General features: G+C 36.0%; 1 protein-coding gene across 7 annotated transcripts in view; it reads left to right on the forward strand.

Moving 5' to 3' along the window:
* Positions 1-15689, forward strand: part of CDH18 (cadherin 18) — a 248773-nt gene that overhangs the window by 224413 nt on the left and 8671 nt on the right. For all 7 annotated transcript variants that reach the window (XM_071555022.1, XM_071555019.1, XM_071555017.1 and 4 more), the window contains one exon: positions 4132-4249. In XM_071555022.1, coding sequence (XP_071411123.1) covers positions 4132-4249 — 118 coding nt within the window. The remainder of the gene's footprint in view (positions 1-4131; positions 4250-15689) is intronic.

Raw genomic sequence — 15689 nt, forward strand, 5'->3', positions numbered from 1 at the left:
AAGGTTCTGTTGCAAGTGTGAGTGACTCCTGACCTCTGCAACAGTGCAGTTTGACACCCGACACTAATGATACCATGATACTCTATAAGCAGTCCTTTAACATCACAGTCTGGACCAGCTTGGTATTGTGTGGTTAAACCAGGAGGACATACATGACATGCACTACTTTTTTATTTGCATTACACCACAAGGTTTCAGAAAAATTGGGACACTATTGCACTATACAAAAGCCAAAACAAAACACAAAAGTCAATGGGTCTTGCTCACAAGATGTTACTGTCTAGTCTAAGGGAAAAAAAAAAAGGACAGTGTTTAACAAATATTAGGGAGAGACAAATAAAAAGTATTGCAGAACAAGGCAAGTGTTCCACGTGCTAAAAAGAGTTCCCAGCTGGCTGGTTTTGAATCACTGCATATGCAGTATTACTCTGAGTTTTTTGTCATTTAGGGGAATGCTTTTTAAGATTTATCCCTAAAGAAGAAATTCTGTACTGCTGGGGACATCTGCTTGACTAGGAATTTCAGGCTGGGCTCCAGCTCTGCAATGTTCTGAAAGACTTATTTGTTTCCTCAGTACATCTATTTTGAAATTATTATGTGCAAGATAAACTAACCAGTAGATTTTGATTGGAAGACTTTTGTGTTTGCTTGTTTGTTATCAGAAGAGGCTTCTATGAAGACAATCACAATATCATCTAATTGCAGAGCCTCTATCTCCTGCTTCTTTTTGTCTCCACTCTCCTATTTTATACTTAAAAAAAACCCCAACCATACAACGACAACAACAAAAATCCAAACAAAAAATTACTTAAGACCTTAATGCTTAAGCTTAAATGACCAGCCCTAGGGCATGTCAAAAGACAATGCTTATGAGAAGATGATCATTTCCATGATGTATGCCAGCTTTAGTCCTTTAGTAATCATATTGTTGGGAAGATAGACCAAATATCTGCAACAGATTCCAGTTGAAGCCTGGTAGATATTATATATTGAAGTAGATAAAGCAGCTGTGATCTTATCTCAGATGGCATTCAGACTTGGAGAATACTGACTTGTAGACATACCCTGATTTTGTGAATGATTGTGAAATTTAGCCAGTGTAGGAAAATGACATTTTACAATCTTCCACAAAGGAAATCAATGTTAGCTGGCAAGGAATGCCTCTGCTATGTGTTTGTTGTGTGTATATTTGCTTGTTTATTGATTCAATTCTAAATTGGATCTGAGTATAATTTAGCACGTGCACTCTCTCCTCTGCAATTAGTTCTCCTCAGTTCTTGGAATTCCCTTTTCTTGCCAAGTCTTGCCTTTTAAAAAAATGGCATCCCCCTTCAGTTTCATTCTATCAGTCTTGTCAACTGAGCTTTACTGCAGCTGAGATTATGTGTCTACATTTTTTATTTTAATGAGCTTTGGTAAGGTGCCTATTAATACCTGCTCTTAAGCTATTAAATAAATGGCAAATTAATTAGAAAAGGGGTAACAGTACATTTGCGTGTCGAGGACACATACTTTTGTTTCTCACCCCTGAAAGAATGACTTATAAATCTTTTCTGAAATAGTGTGAACTTTCTTTTCAAAAACATGCTCTGACCTGTCCTATTAAACATGCAATGGTTATTTTCTACATGGAAAAGCATGATTTAAATAATATTTGGTGCTATATTTTTTCATAAATGAGTGATTTCTGTGGATATATGAATTTCCATGTATGAAATCAGGGCATATAGACAGTGTATTGAGTTATAAATTTAGTCTTAAAACCAAGTAATTTTTATACTAGTCTTGTGACACTGAGGCCTTGATCAAAGGTATTTTTGTTGCAAAATGGAATGCTCTTGAAGCAAGATGCTGTAAAATGTCACTGAACATTTTATGTAGGAGAGGACAACAGGACAAAAATTTATCCACTAGGCTGTCAAATAAAAGCTAAATGTGCATGGCAAATTGACTTACATTTCTCTGAGGAACAGCATTGAGGATTTGTAAATAAAATTTCATAAATTATTTTTTTTCTTATGGTCCTATCTGAAGTTTTTACAGCTAGGTGTGGTAGTTAACAGTACTTTTAGTATTTGAATAATAACAGAAATTGATTCTTTTGAACATATTCTTCCATTACCTTTTTATTTTTCTTGCATTGCTTCACCTCGTACCATTTCAACATTATGAACTAAATATATCTAGCTGAGAAAAAACTTATATTTCTGCTTTTCCATGGTAGTTTCACTAACAGTTTTGCCACCTTTGCAAAATTCAGTAGTGAACAATTAGCTTTTGACAAACTTTTTAACCAATATTGCCATGACTTTGGTAAATGGAATGATTATAGATGTTTCAGATTGTTTAAGATTGATCTTACTTTCTACACTTCAGCAAAAAAAGTATTATGACAAACTCTTAAAATATTCTTGGCAGCCATCATAAGTATTGCTAATTGTCTCAGCTGTGTATAGTCAATATAATGTACTTTGTTGTATATAGTAAGTAAAATAATCATCATACCCTATTGATTTATCATCATTTAACTCCAACTGGCAACTCAGCCCCATGCAGCTCCTCACTCACTCTCCCACAGTGAGATGAGGAAGAGAATCAGGAAAGTAAAAGAGAGAGAACTCATGGGTTGAGATAAAGACAGTTTATAGGTAAACAAAAGCTGTATATGGAAGCAAAACAGAACGAGGAATTAATTCACCCCTTCCCATGGACAGGCAGGTGTTCGGCTGTCTCCAGGAGAGCTGGGCTTTATGGCACATGTCACAATGGTGACTTTGGAAGACAATACCATAACTCCAAACATCCCCCTCTTTCTTCTTCTCCCCATCTTTATATGTGAGCCTGACACCATATGATCTGCAATATCCCTTGGATCAGTTGGGATCAGCTGTTCTGTCTGTGTCCCCTCACAACTTCTTCTGGACTCCCAGCCCCCTTGCTGGCTGGGTGGTATAAGCAACTGAAAAGACTGACACGGTGTAAGCCCTGGTCAGCAATGACTCTGTTATCAACACTGGTTTTTGCACAAATCAAAACCACAGCCCCACACCAGTTGCTGTGAAGAAAATTGACTCCAGTGCAGCCTAAACCAACGCATGGCTTCAAAATGTATTTGTTTTGCTTCTCTTCTGTGAATGGAGCTAGGGAACTGTGTGCTGTATTTCAGTTTTAAGACAGACCAAACCACTTGAGCCTGCACAGTTTATGTTTCATGTTCAGTCCAGACAGACTGGAACTGGACACTGGATAGAAAAATTCTCATGAAAAGAGCAATATCCCTCCCCCTTTTACATTTCCTTCAGGGTATCTGTGAGCTCTCTGCAGCAGTTTGTGTGGGCTTCACTGCCTAGATCACAAGAACAACCTTTATTGGATTCCACTTTAGCACTTGAGTTTCAAGACCCAGCATGAAAATTAAAGCTGAGGTAGAAATACTGTTTGGTTCCACATTGCAAAAGCTTAGGTCAATTTTAGTTGAAAGTAAATTTTTAAAACCACCAGGGCTTTTGAAGTCAAAGCCCTACCTTTCAAAATTGCCTCTCCGATATGTGGTTGCTACATCTAGTTCTGTTTGTTTTTGAGCAAACCAAACTAAAACCAGGAGTGGCTGCTTTTTTTCCTGTTCTATTCTCTGGCAATTTAAAACTGAATCTTGGCAGGAGTTTTGATCAGAAAGATGGTATTGTATACCTGCCATTTTAGATAATTATTTTTCCTAACCAATATCGATGTGCATCTAATTATTAGGATGACAAGCAGATGATGCCTCACATTCCCATCCTGGTTCAGCCTGTCTTTAGGCTCCAGAAAAACTGATGTTAAGCTGAAACTGTATTGCATAAAGTCATCAGGATGCAATGCAGATGGTGATAATCTTTGTACCAGGTCCTGACAATATCAATACATCGGATAGTATAGCTCCTTTAGATGCTTCTATCCAACTTTTAAGTGTGGTTCCTAGAATATTTCATGCTAGAGAAATCAAGCTAATGGCCCAGTTGTCTCACCTGTTGAATTTAGCAGCAGTCAAGTAGAAAATTAAAGTAAGGTAAGCTTAAGTGTACTGCTGAGGTCAGGTGCTATATGGGTCAAGTTCATGTTTCAACACATTCACTGTTAATTTTGTTTCAGGTAATTCAGACTATCACTGCAACTGACAAAGATAACTCTGCAAATGGAGCAAGGTTTCATTTTTCTCTTGATGAAGGGCTTTCTTTGAATCCCAACTTTACCCTAAGGAACAATGAAGGTAAATCAAACATAAATCTCAAAGAATGGTTTTCTTTTTTCTGGGTTGACTTAACTGAACAGGAACATTTCCATGTGCTTCTTGACAGAATGGGAAAATGTAATATATCATCACTGAATCAGGTATCAAGGACATGCATATGCAACATATTGCAAACTATGAATAATCAGATATTCCATTTTATTTTTATATTCCACTTAATTTTAACATATATGCTTCATACATTCAGGAATGTTTTTAGAAAGTGGATTAATGAAAGATGTTGGCAATTTGGCCTATTTTTGGGTGAAATAAGGTACTGTCAAGGTTAATGCCAATTATTGCTTGGAGGAGAAAATAAAAATTTAAGGGCATAAAAATTGGAATTCATGCTTACTTTTATAGATATGACATCAAGAGCAGGTCCTTCAGTGCTTCCTGGATGATAGTTTATCACTTCATGCCCTTCCTGGAAAAGTGTGCCTGAAAATTGCAATCATAAATTCATAGCAGACAGGCCCAGAAGGAAAACAGCCTTCAGAGTCGCCAACCCAAGTGTTTCTGAACATTTCTTGAATCAAAGTACACCCCAAGCTTTCCAAAATCCAAACCCAAATTAGTCTTATTCATGGCTGAGTATTGACTTGTGGGGTGTCCATTTTGAAACCTGATGAAAATAGGATTATACCTTAAATGTTAGTCTGAGTTTTCCTCTTGTGCTTTTGTGTGTGTAGGTGTTGTGTGGTACGCCTATGGAGAAGTTGGGGATTGGATTTATTTTACAGTTACATACTTGCACTTATGCCGTGGAATACCTTCTGAGGTCTTATAGATCACTAGACATCTGTAATGTCTGAGAAGCATTAACTCTATCATTGATACATATGGTACATACAGTGATATTGAAAGTATTCCTTACAGACCTTTTTTATCGGTTTGTAAAATCTTTCAGGGAAGGAGACTATATAATATTCCTGACGAATCTGTTCCAACATTTAACTATATATATACAGCTGTAATGGTTTGCCCCATGGCTTCCTCAGTACCCATTGTATCTAAGGAAGTCACAAGTATTCCACACGTGTCTTCCACGTGGCAGTGGGGGAGTGGTTTTGTTGCTTCTTTCCTTCCTTGGCTGAGGAGCTGGAGGAAGGTGGTTGGAGTCTGGTCCCTCTGGTCCCTGGTGGTTCTCCTGTCCTGGGTGAGATTGTTTCATTCTTATTCCCCTTCCTTGAGGTTTTTAATTGGGTTTGTTTTGATTCATTCGGTTTCTTTGGGTTGGGTTGGTGTCTTCCCTATTTTCTGGCTAATCAATCCCCTTTTCTCCCTTCCCCTCTCCCCTGGGGGGTGGGATCCTGTGCATTGTGTATACAGTGTGGTTTGTAAATGTTAGTAAATATAATTTATTCTTTTTATTCAGTTCAGTTTCTTTAGAGTGCGTTTCTTTTCAGTTTTTTTTTTTCCTTTCCTTTGCTGGGAAGGTTCTGGGAGGGGGAAGGCGGGGGCCAGTCCAGGGTTGGCAACAGCCAGGCCAAACCTGCGACAACAGCATAAAAAAATGTAATGCTATTTATTTGAACTAGATTAATGTATTTCATATTCTAGTTACAAAAGAGCTTAATAAAATATATATCAATATTAATAGATAACAACAAAATGTTCAGGGCTAATTCATAGATTAAAAGCATTCCTTAAGTGAGACTCTGGCCCTTTTCCAGGTTAGTATATGTGTTCCATTCAGATTCTGATGGAACATGATAGCAAAAGCCAGACAGTTGTTCCCGTAATAAATGAGGTGTACTGTTATGTGTTTTTGTATTTTTGTCTACATTTCAAATAAACTCATTGGATATTGGACTGTGATCTCATGTGGAAGACCATGGCCATGTTCGTTTCAGTACAAGATACTTATATTAAGATGTGCTTTTGAATAACTCTGTCGAAAGTGTGCTTCAGGATGAGATAGACATTTTATGGTTTTGAACATATTTTAATCTAGGTCTGAATTATATGTGTTTATTACAACATATTTAACTAGAGGGTGAGGACTTTTAATAAATCTTTAATGCAACAATGTCCTGCTTTGAATAGAAGTAAGCATCAGGAAGTACTTGCTGTTTTCTTGTTACTTCCCCAAGAACAGTGAGCAATTACTTTAGAACCAACAGCAGAAAGCAATGTTTGAACTAACCTAAATTGGATTTGACAGGTGGAAGTAGGGGCAGAAACTGAAAAGGGTGTACTTTAAGGTGAAGGCCTATTGTGCATTATGTTTTTATTTCACATAAGAAGTACAAAAGTATGCACTTCCTATAGCATCTTGCATAAAATTTCTCACACATACAGAGAATCCACAAATGAAACTTCCAAATTGCCCACATAATTAACACAATGACAGTTTATCTAATATAATAGCAAGAAATTTATCTTAAAAACAAATCCATTTTTACTCTTTTGCTTGGCACATGATCCATTGAACGTGATGCTTAAACACTCTCCTTTATTGGGACCTTTTCTTTGTGACACATCCTATACATAAAATATCAGTAAAATACTTATGAAATACATTCATAGTATGCAGTTATCTAGAACCTACAACTTTCATATTTGCCATCTATTCCTATTCAAAAATGGAATTTTGTGTTGCTTTCTCTTCTAGGAAATAGCTGAGAGAAAGTGGGCAGAAAAGGCCTTCTTTTAGTCTATGGCAAGTCTGCACTTTTGAAAACTCATGTTTTTGAGCATTAGCTGTTAAAAATAATCAGAATGCTCTTAACAAAAGACAGCTGCTACTTTTATGTCTGGATTTAATAATTCTGTAAAGCCTGGCATTCATGGAGGGGTTTATTTTTTGTTTGTTTGCTATGTTAAGTTTTAAAGGAAAAAACTACAGAAATTTCATTAAGAGAGTTTTCAATAATATTTTGCAGAATGATAAAAAGCAAATTTTTGATGTCACATTGAAAGTGGTAGTCAGTAGTAGCTGTATCTGTCACTGCAAAACTCTATTTCTCTTGCAGTTGTCTTCAAATCCAGTCATCTTCTCCTTTTATTTCTTCAGGAAAAAGGTTTCATTTCATAAAGATTTTGGTAGACATTTTTTTCCCTTGTTTTCGTAATCCAAAACAACAGTTTTTTTTTTTAGTTTGAATCCAAATAGGCTTTTGCAGGAATGTTCCCCTACTCCCCTGTTATCAGTACACTCCACAGCAATACATTGGATCTTCAAATATTAATGCTTGTATCTATGCATTTTGACTGAAATCCAGGGCTTGCACAAGCGTAAGATTTTGTAGTTTATCTTCCTGTATAAACTGCAGCAATGTACAATCTCAGCATGTGTATGATTCAGGTCAGCAATATTCAGTACTGTTCAGGGAGAGTAAAAGCTTAAAAGAGTATGAACAAGAGGACAGACTACAAAATTATGCAGTATCAGTACTCATGGAAGCAAGACAGAAAAACAACTATACAAAGAAAACACCTTAAGTTATAATTATTTCCTGCAATTTGAGAGAGTAAACCCAGGAAAATAGCCTGTTTCTTTGTTTGGAAGTTGTACCTATGATGGTCTTTTGTGAAAACAGGTTGTATACAAGTTATTCTGCCCAGAAAAATATTGTGATTTCTATTAAAACCTGGATAGCCAAGTGCTTTTGGGGCTGTGCTTTTACTTTGTAGATCAGATGATACATAACTCATTTCACTGTTGTCTGTGTTCTCCTTCCCTCATTTTTAGGATGTTGTCATTGATAATTTTTTTAATCCTTTTTCCATTTGTGTGTAATATCTCAAATTTACACTTTTTGCCTAATCAGAAACATCTGCTTTTGCATATCCCATTAAAAACTTCCCAGGGCAATATGGGACTAAAACCATCTTCTCTTGGGGAATCAGAGAAAAGATGACAGTTCTTTACTATAGTGCTGTTTCTATGTACTGAATTTTAAAATTTTACTTTTTTAAAATTTTTACACTGAAAGAATCAAAATATGTTTCCAGATGCTTAAAGAACAGTGGATGTATTTGTCAAAATTTGTTATTTTGATGGAAAATGCACGTGAACATGTCATTATTATGATATTCCTAACCATTAATATATAGACAAAAACATTTGCGTAATATCTCTCTCACAGTTTAAAAAATAAATAAATCATTCTTTCTTTATGCCTCATTTGTTACTTCTTAGAGGCCTCTTTCAGAAGTTACATAATATTTTCCAGGAGTTGAAAATAAGATTGAACCCTCAGAGAATAGGTCACTTAGAACATTTAAGAATCCTCTGCACTGTAAAGGACTGTTTTGCTGGTACTGTTTTGTGTCACAAGATATGCACTCTACCATGGATGCTCCAATGGGTATTGGAAATTTCCTGGGCTATAAGGGTTTATGCAGATGCTGAGCACATTCACCCAACACTGCAAATAAAACTTGTGCATTTTCTTACTTTAATAAATTGAGAGTGCTGACTTCTGATAGCAGACTTTTACATTACTTTCAAGGAAGAACAACTCCCTAGAGAATGATTAGCATTTGTTCTCCTTTCCTTTTATTTCTTCAGGACAAAGATTTCATATCACAAATGTACTTGCAATTTATTTTTCCCCATTCCCCACTTATCTCTAAGATCTAGCCTTTTGATTATTGCCCAGGAGCGAAGAATATTCTGGAATTGGGATAAAGGTATGCCATTTTTCACATACTGTCACTTTGGAGATTCCTTTTTGTAATGTTTTGTCAGAAGATACGCTATTATCCATAGAAGCAGAGATGTGGTTTTCTGTAAAATTTGGAGCACAGTGAGTTCAATGGCATCTCTATAAAACAAAATTTGTAATGTGTTCATCCCCCTCATGCCTGTGACACATGTTAATCTTTTTCCCTGTACCACAAAACAAAAACTAGTAACAGCAACAATAACAAAAAAAAAGATCCATTTTCCTCATCATTGCTGTTATTTAGGAAGAGAGCAATGTCTAGAGAGTAATTGATCCCATCCCAGTTGAATTTCCTTATAGAACCTTCTGTATCTCTCTGCCCTTATTTCCTACCATTGTTGCATCTGTAGCAGGCCATTGAACTGACTTTAGGGCTTTAAAGTTGCAAATAAGTATGCCAGATTCCACACGATGTTTTAGTTGTTCTAGAACATCTGAAGTGGCATTTTACAACCCAGCATGAGCTACATAGTTCCTGCCTTCATTTACGTCAAAGTGGAGTGCCTGGTCTGGTTATGTAGTACTGCAAGTTACTACTGCCCTTCCATGAAATATCATCCTTTAAAGAATACAAGGTGTAACTTGAGAGAAATTATACCTAAGAAAGTGCCAAGTCAGCATTACACTTAGTGATTGTAAGTAGGTCCACAGAACTGCTGTTGCTCTAAACAGATTGAATTTCTGAGTAGGTATTAGCACAGAATCAACATAGGAAAGGTAAGAAAGAATTCTACCGTGAGTACAACAGACAGAAAAACCAGGACTAGCTACTGCAGAGGGATTCATTTTTCTTCTTCAGGCATCTGAACATCTTTGATACTTTTTTGATTTCAAAAGTTGGTTCTAAGACTGATCACATAGGTATGTTAATACAGAGTATGTAGATTCTTCTTAAATTTCTCTTCAGACCTGCAATCTGTTGGTGTTTCAGGAACCAACCATAAACAAATAACTGTATTTCAGTCCCGAAAAGTCTTCTATGTTGCTTTTCATTTTGCTATCCATTGAATGGAAATACCCGCTGAAAAAGCAATAGCTTTTTGCCCGTTGGCAATAGCTTTGAAGCCAGCATAAAAGAAAAAATATTTACAAGAGCTATCAGTAGAGAAAAGAAACAGAAATGCCTATCAATGTAGTCCACATAAACAAATTAACTGCTCTAACTTTAGAAATGTAAGAAATGCAAATCATTCTAATATATTTTCTTTGGCTTTAAGTAGTTTATGACTTCTCAGAAAATTTATAGTAGTTGGACTGCTGATATAATCAGAACTGAAAATTGAAATACGCCTTAAGATATAAACAGGAATTTACTCTATTTTTTTAACTTCCATTTCTCTTGTCTCTCCCTGTAATATATAATGTGTTAAAGGAATTCTCAAATTGTGAATAATAAATGAGCATCCTCTGAAGTGCTCCAGTAGTCACTTTCCATAGTGTTGTTATCATTGTATCTCTGTTTCCTTGATTTTCCTATGCCCTCCTTTCCTTTCTCAGTTCAGAAACTCAGTGTAAAAAGGCAGAGATGATGGAAAAAAGACTGTAAAAAAAAAACCCCAAACCAGCCAATGTGCTGTCTGGCTTAGTAAACTACCACGTCCTTGATGTGGGAAGAGCTTCTGCATTAGAGCCATGCAGAATTTCCGATGAATAACCTCAAACTCACTTGAAATGAGTCTTAAGTTCTAGTTGCCATATGTCCAAAGAGCAGCCCAAACACGAGAAAGTTTAGATAATTACATAGTGCAATGGGCACCACAAGTAATTGGATAAATATTTCTTTTCCTGTGTTGGAATTAATTTTCCTTAGATGACAGTCCTTTCACTTCCAGTGAGTCCTGGTTCTTATACTCCTCAGAGGTGAAGTTCACCATTTTAATCTATTAAGATAAAAAGGTCTTTCCTTCCAGGCCTAGAAGAATCAGATCTCTAGTTCCACCATCCCAGTACTACTGCTGCTACCCTATACATTTGTCTTCCCTCTTTCCCTGCTGTATCTGTTTTCAGATAACAAAGGAAATTCTCAATACATAACCTTTCAAACTCCTGCTGTTGATATACCTTTTTTTACCCCCTCAGTAAACTCTCCTAGTTCATCAGTGTCTGTCTTTATATTTGGCTTCCTGTAGCTTTTACAGACTGTGAGGTTTTTTGTTCCATGCTGTGATCCTAGGTCCTCTCTCAATGTGTTCCTATAATGGTTTTTGGTAAGAAATTGTAAACAATTCAAATTTGAAACCTTGGAGTTTCAGAATAGTTGTGAGGTTATAATTGATATTCAAGTTTGGCTAAACATTTTTTAACCATTCATTCTGTTGGCATACTTTTACATATGATTGTGCTCAAGAATAGATCTCTGACTAGAACACGAGAGATGTGATTTCTGGATTGTGACAACATGATTAGCTTTAATCATTTTTTTCTGTCCTTGATTCTCCATGACCTTTGGAAAATTAGGCATAGTTTCCTTTTTTGAAAAATGTTAGTTATCTTATTTTTAAAATATTTTAAGAGATTTAATAAGAAAGAAAGAAATAGCATGTAAAAACTAGTTGCTTTCCAGTATTTTATTTGTATGTACACACAATGCACTAAGAGTTACTGTATGTAAATCTGTCATAGGGTAACAGTGAGAATTAACAGCTCTCATTATATTGGGAACAGAAAATCTCCATGCCAGTGCCTGAAAGATTGTGATCACACATTTTATTTCATTAAAATCTGTGAAATTGCATTGAAGGAAAAGCTTTAAAATGCTTCTTTGAGAATCCTTATACCTGGATATGTTATTGCAGATACTCCTGTGTATGTCATATAGTATCTGTTTCTACAGATGTTACAGTTATTGCTCAAGAGAATACAAACAACACAAATTCATCATGACAATTATTTGAAATTAAAAATGTTGTACTGGTTCCTCCTTTTCCTAGAATTTTGTCTTATATTAATATTTAATTGTATGATGTTAACAGTACAAGAAAAACAATTTCATGTTGAAAGACCAAATACTTAATTGAAAAAAAATCTTTTTTTTTTCAATTTGTATTTATGCTGTGCAGTATAAAAATGTTAGTTCCTTGTTTACCAAGAAGTTCCACCCCGGAGAAACATGGTTTAATTATAGCTTTTTTGCAGATTTTAGTGTAATATTTGAATTGTATAATTTGTTGATTTTGTCATTTTTCTCTTATTTTTTTCTCTGCGTTTTTATTTCTTGTATTCACAATTTTTCCTCCATCTGGCCACACAGCCTTGTAACATCATAGTATACCTGCTCATATCTCAATGCTCTTTCCTTTACATCTTTTCCAGTTGTCTCTGTGCTAAAATCCTTTTATTACTGTAAGATTCCTGCTCAGGAATCCTCAGTTTTGCTTCATTGTATTCAGTCTCTAATGCTTTTGTTGTCAGCCAGCACTTTCATGAGTACTTCTATAGCTTTGTGGTGATACTTCATCTTTCACTCTCTTTTAGATTTATGTCAGAGAATGGAAGGAGGGGGCTATCATTTCCTGCACAGATGTGAATACTGGGCCCTTTTTGGATAATGGCCTGGGAACATTCAGAGGGACAATATTTTTTAGGGTTTTCTTTTTATATGGATAAAGTAGCTGAACTGAAGTGTCTGGAGCTTCTAGGCACTGTAACAGAAACAGACCCATGAGCAGAAGTGAATAGCTGTTCTTACTACGGGTTATAACACTTTCTGACCACTTTAGGATTTACCAGTGTAAGATCTAAGACCCTTTTCTATTATGATGAGAGATATGAGAGTTGTTAATATTAATGCTTAACTCATGGATAATTTGTCACTTACTACCAATAGGGAATTACATTTTAAGCTGAGTCCTTGAATGTATCCCTAGGTCCTTAAGGTATTTCTAGGTAATGTTGTGTGATTGTCACCTTCTAATTTGTTGCCACTTGAAATACAATTCTCCTTAGAACTGTCACTTCTTTGAAAATGCTTTTTCTGTTGAGAAGTACATGTGCTAAAAAGTGCATATGGGAATGTCGCACTTCTCTAATGACTTCAGTGGGATTTCTTGGTGTCCAGTCAGACAAGTTTACAGTGACAGTATTGGTGCTGAGGGAAAAAAGAAGGAAGAACTGCTCACAATGTTAAACAGGACTGTGGCTGTAGCCTTGCAAAAAAAGCTTAATAAAATAGGTGATATACATAGCACTTGGCCCTGTATCTCCTTTGGACCACATATAGAATCCAATGGAGCCCAGATTTCTCTTTTTAATTTATGGAATAATGTGGAAGTTGTATTTCAGCCTAACAGAATAACGTTATCCTGTCACAAAAGGAATTTGTATGCCACAATGTGTTGTGTTGTGTGCAGCATAAGATTATCCTATTTAGGGATGCTTAAGGATCCACAAGCTATAGGAAGAATGTTGAAGCACTGAGAAAAGTGGAAGGAAACAAACCTGGTGCACTCTTGTCTATTCTGGCTGCTGAGAAGGGTCCCTGGTGTATGTTAATAACTCTGTCTGTGGTTGGCTGTCCGAGTTGGCCCAGACCAAGATCTATTTAGGGATGCTTAAGGATCCACAAGCTATAGGAAGAATGTTGAAGCACTGAGAAAAGTGGAAGGAAACAAACCTGGTGCACTCTTGTCTATTCTGGCTGCTGAGAAGGGTCCCTGGTGTATGTTAATAACTCTGTCTGTGGTTGGCTGTCCAAGTTGGCCCAGACCAAGACCTATTTAGGGATGCTTAAGGATCCACAAGCTATAGGAAGAATGTTGAGGCACTGAGAAAAGTGGAAGGAAACAAACCTGGTGCACTCTTGTCTATTCTGGCTGCTGAGAAGGGTCCCTGGTGTATGTTAATAACTCTGTCTGTGGTTGGCTGTCCGAGTTGGCCCAGACCAAGAAAATATGAGGGAGAGTGCTAAAATTCATCAGTGTGAACAGTTGGTGTTCCAGGGGTCATCCTCACTCCCCAGTCTTGTTTTGTTCAACAAAAAGCAACGGGCAGCTGAAGGACATGAAAAGAGAAATTGCTAGAGGAGAGATTTGCTAATAATCTGTAATAAGTTTGCATTTCAAGGAAGAGAAGCAATTATAAAATGAATTCTGAAAAAGTAGAAAGTCAATAGAGTTTTTCCTGCACATGGAGGAATTGATGATATGAATCTTTTCTCTGAATGCAGAAAGGCAGAAGCAGCAGCCATCGCCTTATATATACTGCAAACATTTACTTCCTTTTATGCAAAATATGCATTCACTTGAAATTCAGTACTAATCACAGATATGTGAGGGGTTTTTCTCTGCTCTCGGGCTATATCTAGAGCTAAATCTACCTCTTCTTTCACATCTGACAAGCAGACAAGGTGAAGATCATTTTATAGTCGATGGTAGTTTCCCTCTTTGAAACACCGGAGATTTTATCTGTGGGGCTTACAATCTATGTAGCATAAAAAAAAGTGGAGTGACCAAATAGACAAGATATTATTTAAAAAACAAACAAAAAAAGAAAAGAAATGCAAAAGTTTCTTTTATATGCAGCATTTTGTAGGTGAAAGGTAAAACAACTGCTTATTTTACCCGTTGATGATACATACCCATGTATGTGTTGAAAAATTAAAAGATGTACAGGCAACCCACCTCTTTACAATCTGTGTTTTGTAAGATCATTTGCTTGTTTTATAAGTGTTTTAAAATAGATCCCGGAGAGTGTTCATGTGCAGTATTAAATAAATGTAGAAGACCATACATGTATTAAAAAAGCAAGCTGGTCAAAATTTGAGAAATAGGAGTTGAGAATTTTCATATATCTTAGCATTAGATTGGTAGAGACTAGCAAGACCTCCACGGGTGAAGGTGGTCTATAATTATGGCCTTAAGGCCTCTGCCTAGTCTATTATAAGAGAGATTTTTTCTTTTTTTTTTTTTACAATAAATGCATTTTGAATTTCAGTGATATTAGGCTTGATTGCTTCAATCAATTGACTCAATTATAATACAAAACACTTTGCTACCCAGTCTGGTTGCAGAATAATGTGGAAATAATTAATTTCTTAACAGTAGGGTAATGAAAAAATTAGCATTAATGAGAATACCACCATATGATTTTATAAAAATTCACAAGCACAGATTAAGCAATATGGAGAAAAGCTAAAGTTTAACAGAGTTTTCATAAACATGAAAGAAATAATTCTGCACATTGAGTTCTATAGGTACATTGGAATCATTTCCACAACCCTATTTTTTAAAAAAAACAACCAATTTATTGTACATCTATAAATCATCTCTGTGTTGGGGTTCTCCTGCAGATTATTGGTAACACTTTTTTGGTTTTTGAGGGAAGGTAAATAACTTCATAAGTGTATGTTTTATCATAGACATTTTATAACATCTATGGAAATAACATTTCCACTATGCAACGGTCTTACGCTGTGTCAGATTTTTTCAGATGAAAGAATAATCTGTTCAACTGGATCATTCTGGCTTCAGTAAGGTTCTGTAAATTAAATGAATATAAAGAGCATAATAAGCAGCTGATGTCATCAGTCATTAAAAATATACCTTGACTGTGCTGGTTTAATGGTGAACCAGCAGGGGAAATGAACTCACCACGAGAGAGATTATAAGTCAGACCTAAAATTTAATAATAATATTACAATAACAACACTGACACACAAGGGAAATTGCTTTCAACTCACAAAACCCCAGCAGTATAACCCAGTGTCCTGGGGCACAAACCCAAGGGGGGTTGTTTGCCCTTGTGCT

This window comes from Pithys albifrons, chromosome 4 (assembly GCF_047495875.1).
Source record: "Pithys albifrons albifrons isolate INPA30051 chromosome 4, PitAlb_v1, whole genome shotgun sequence".
Taxonomy (NCBI): Eukaryota; Metazoa; Chordata; class Aves; order Passeriformes; family Thamnophilidae; genus Pithys; species Pithys albifrons.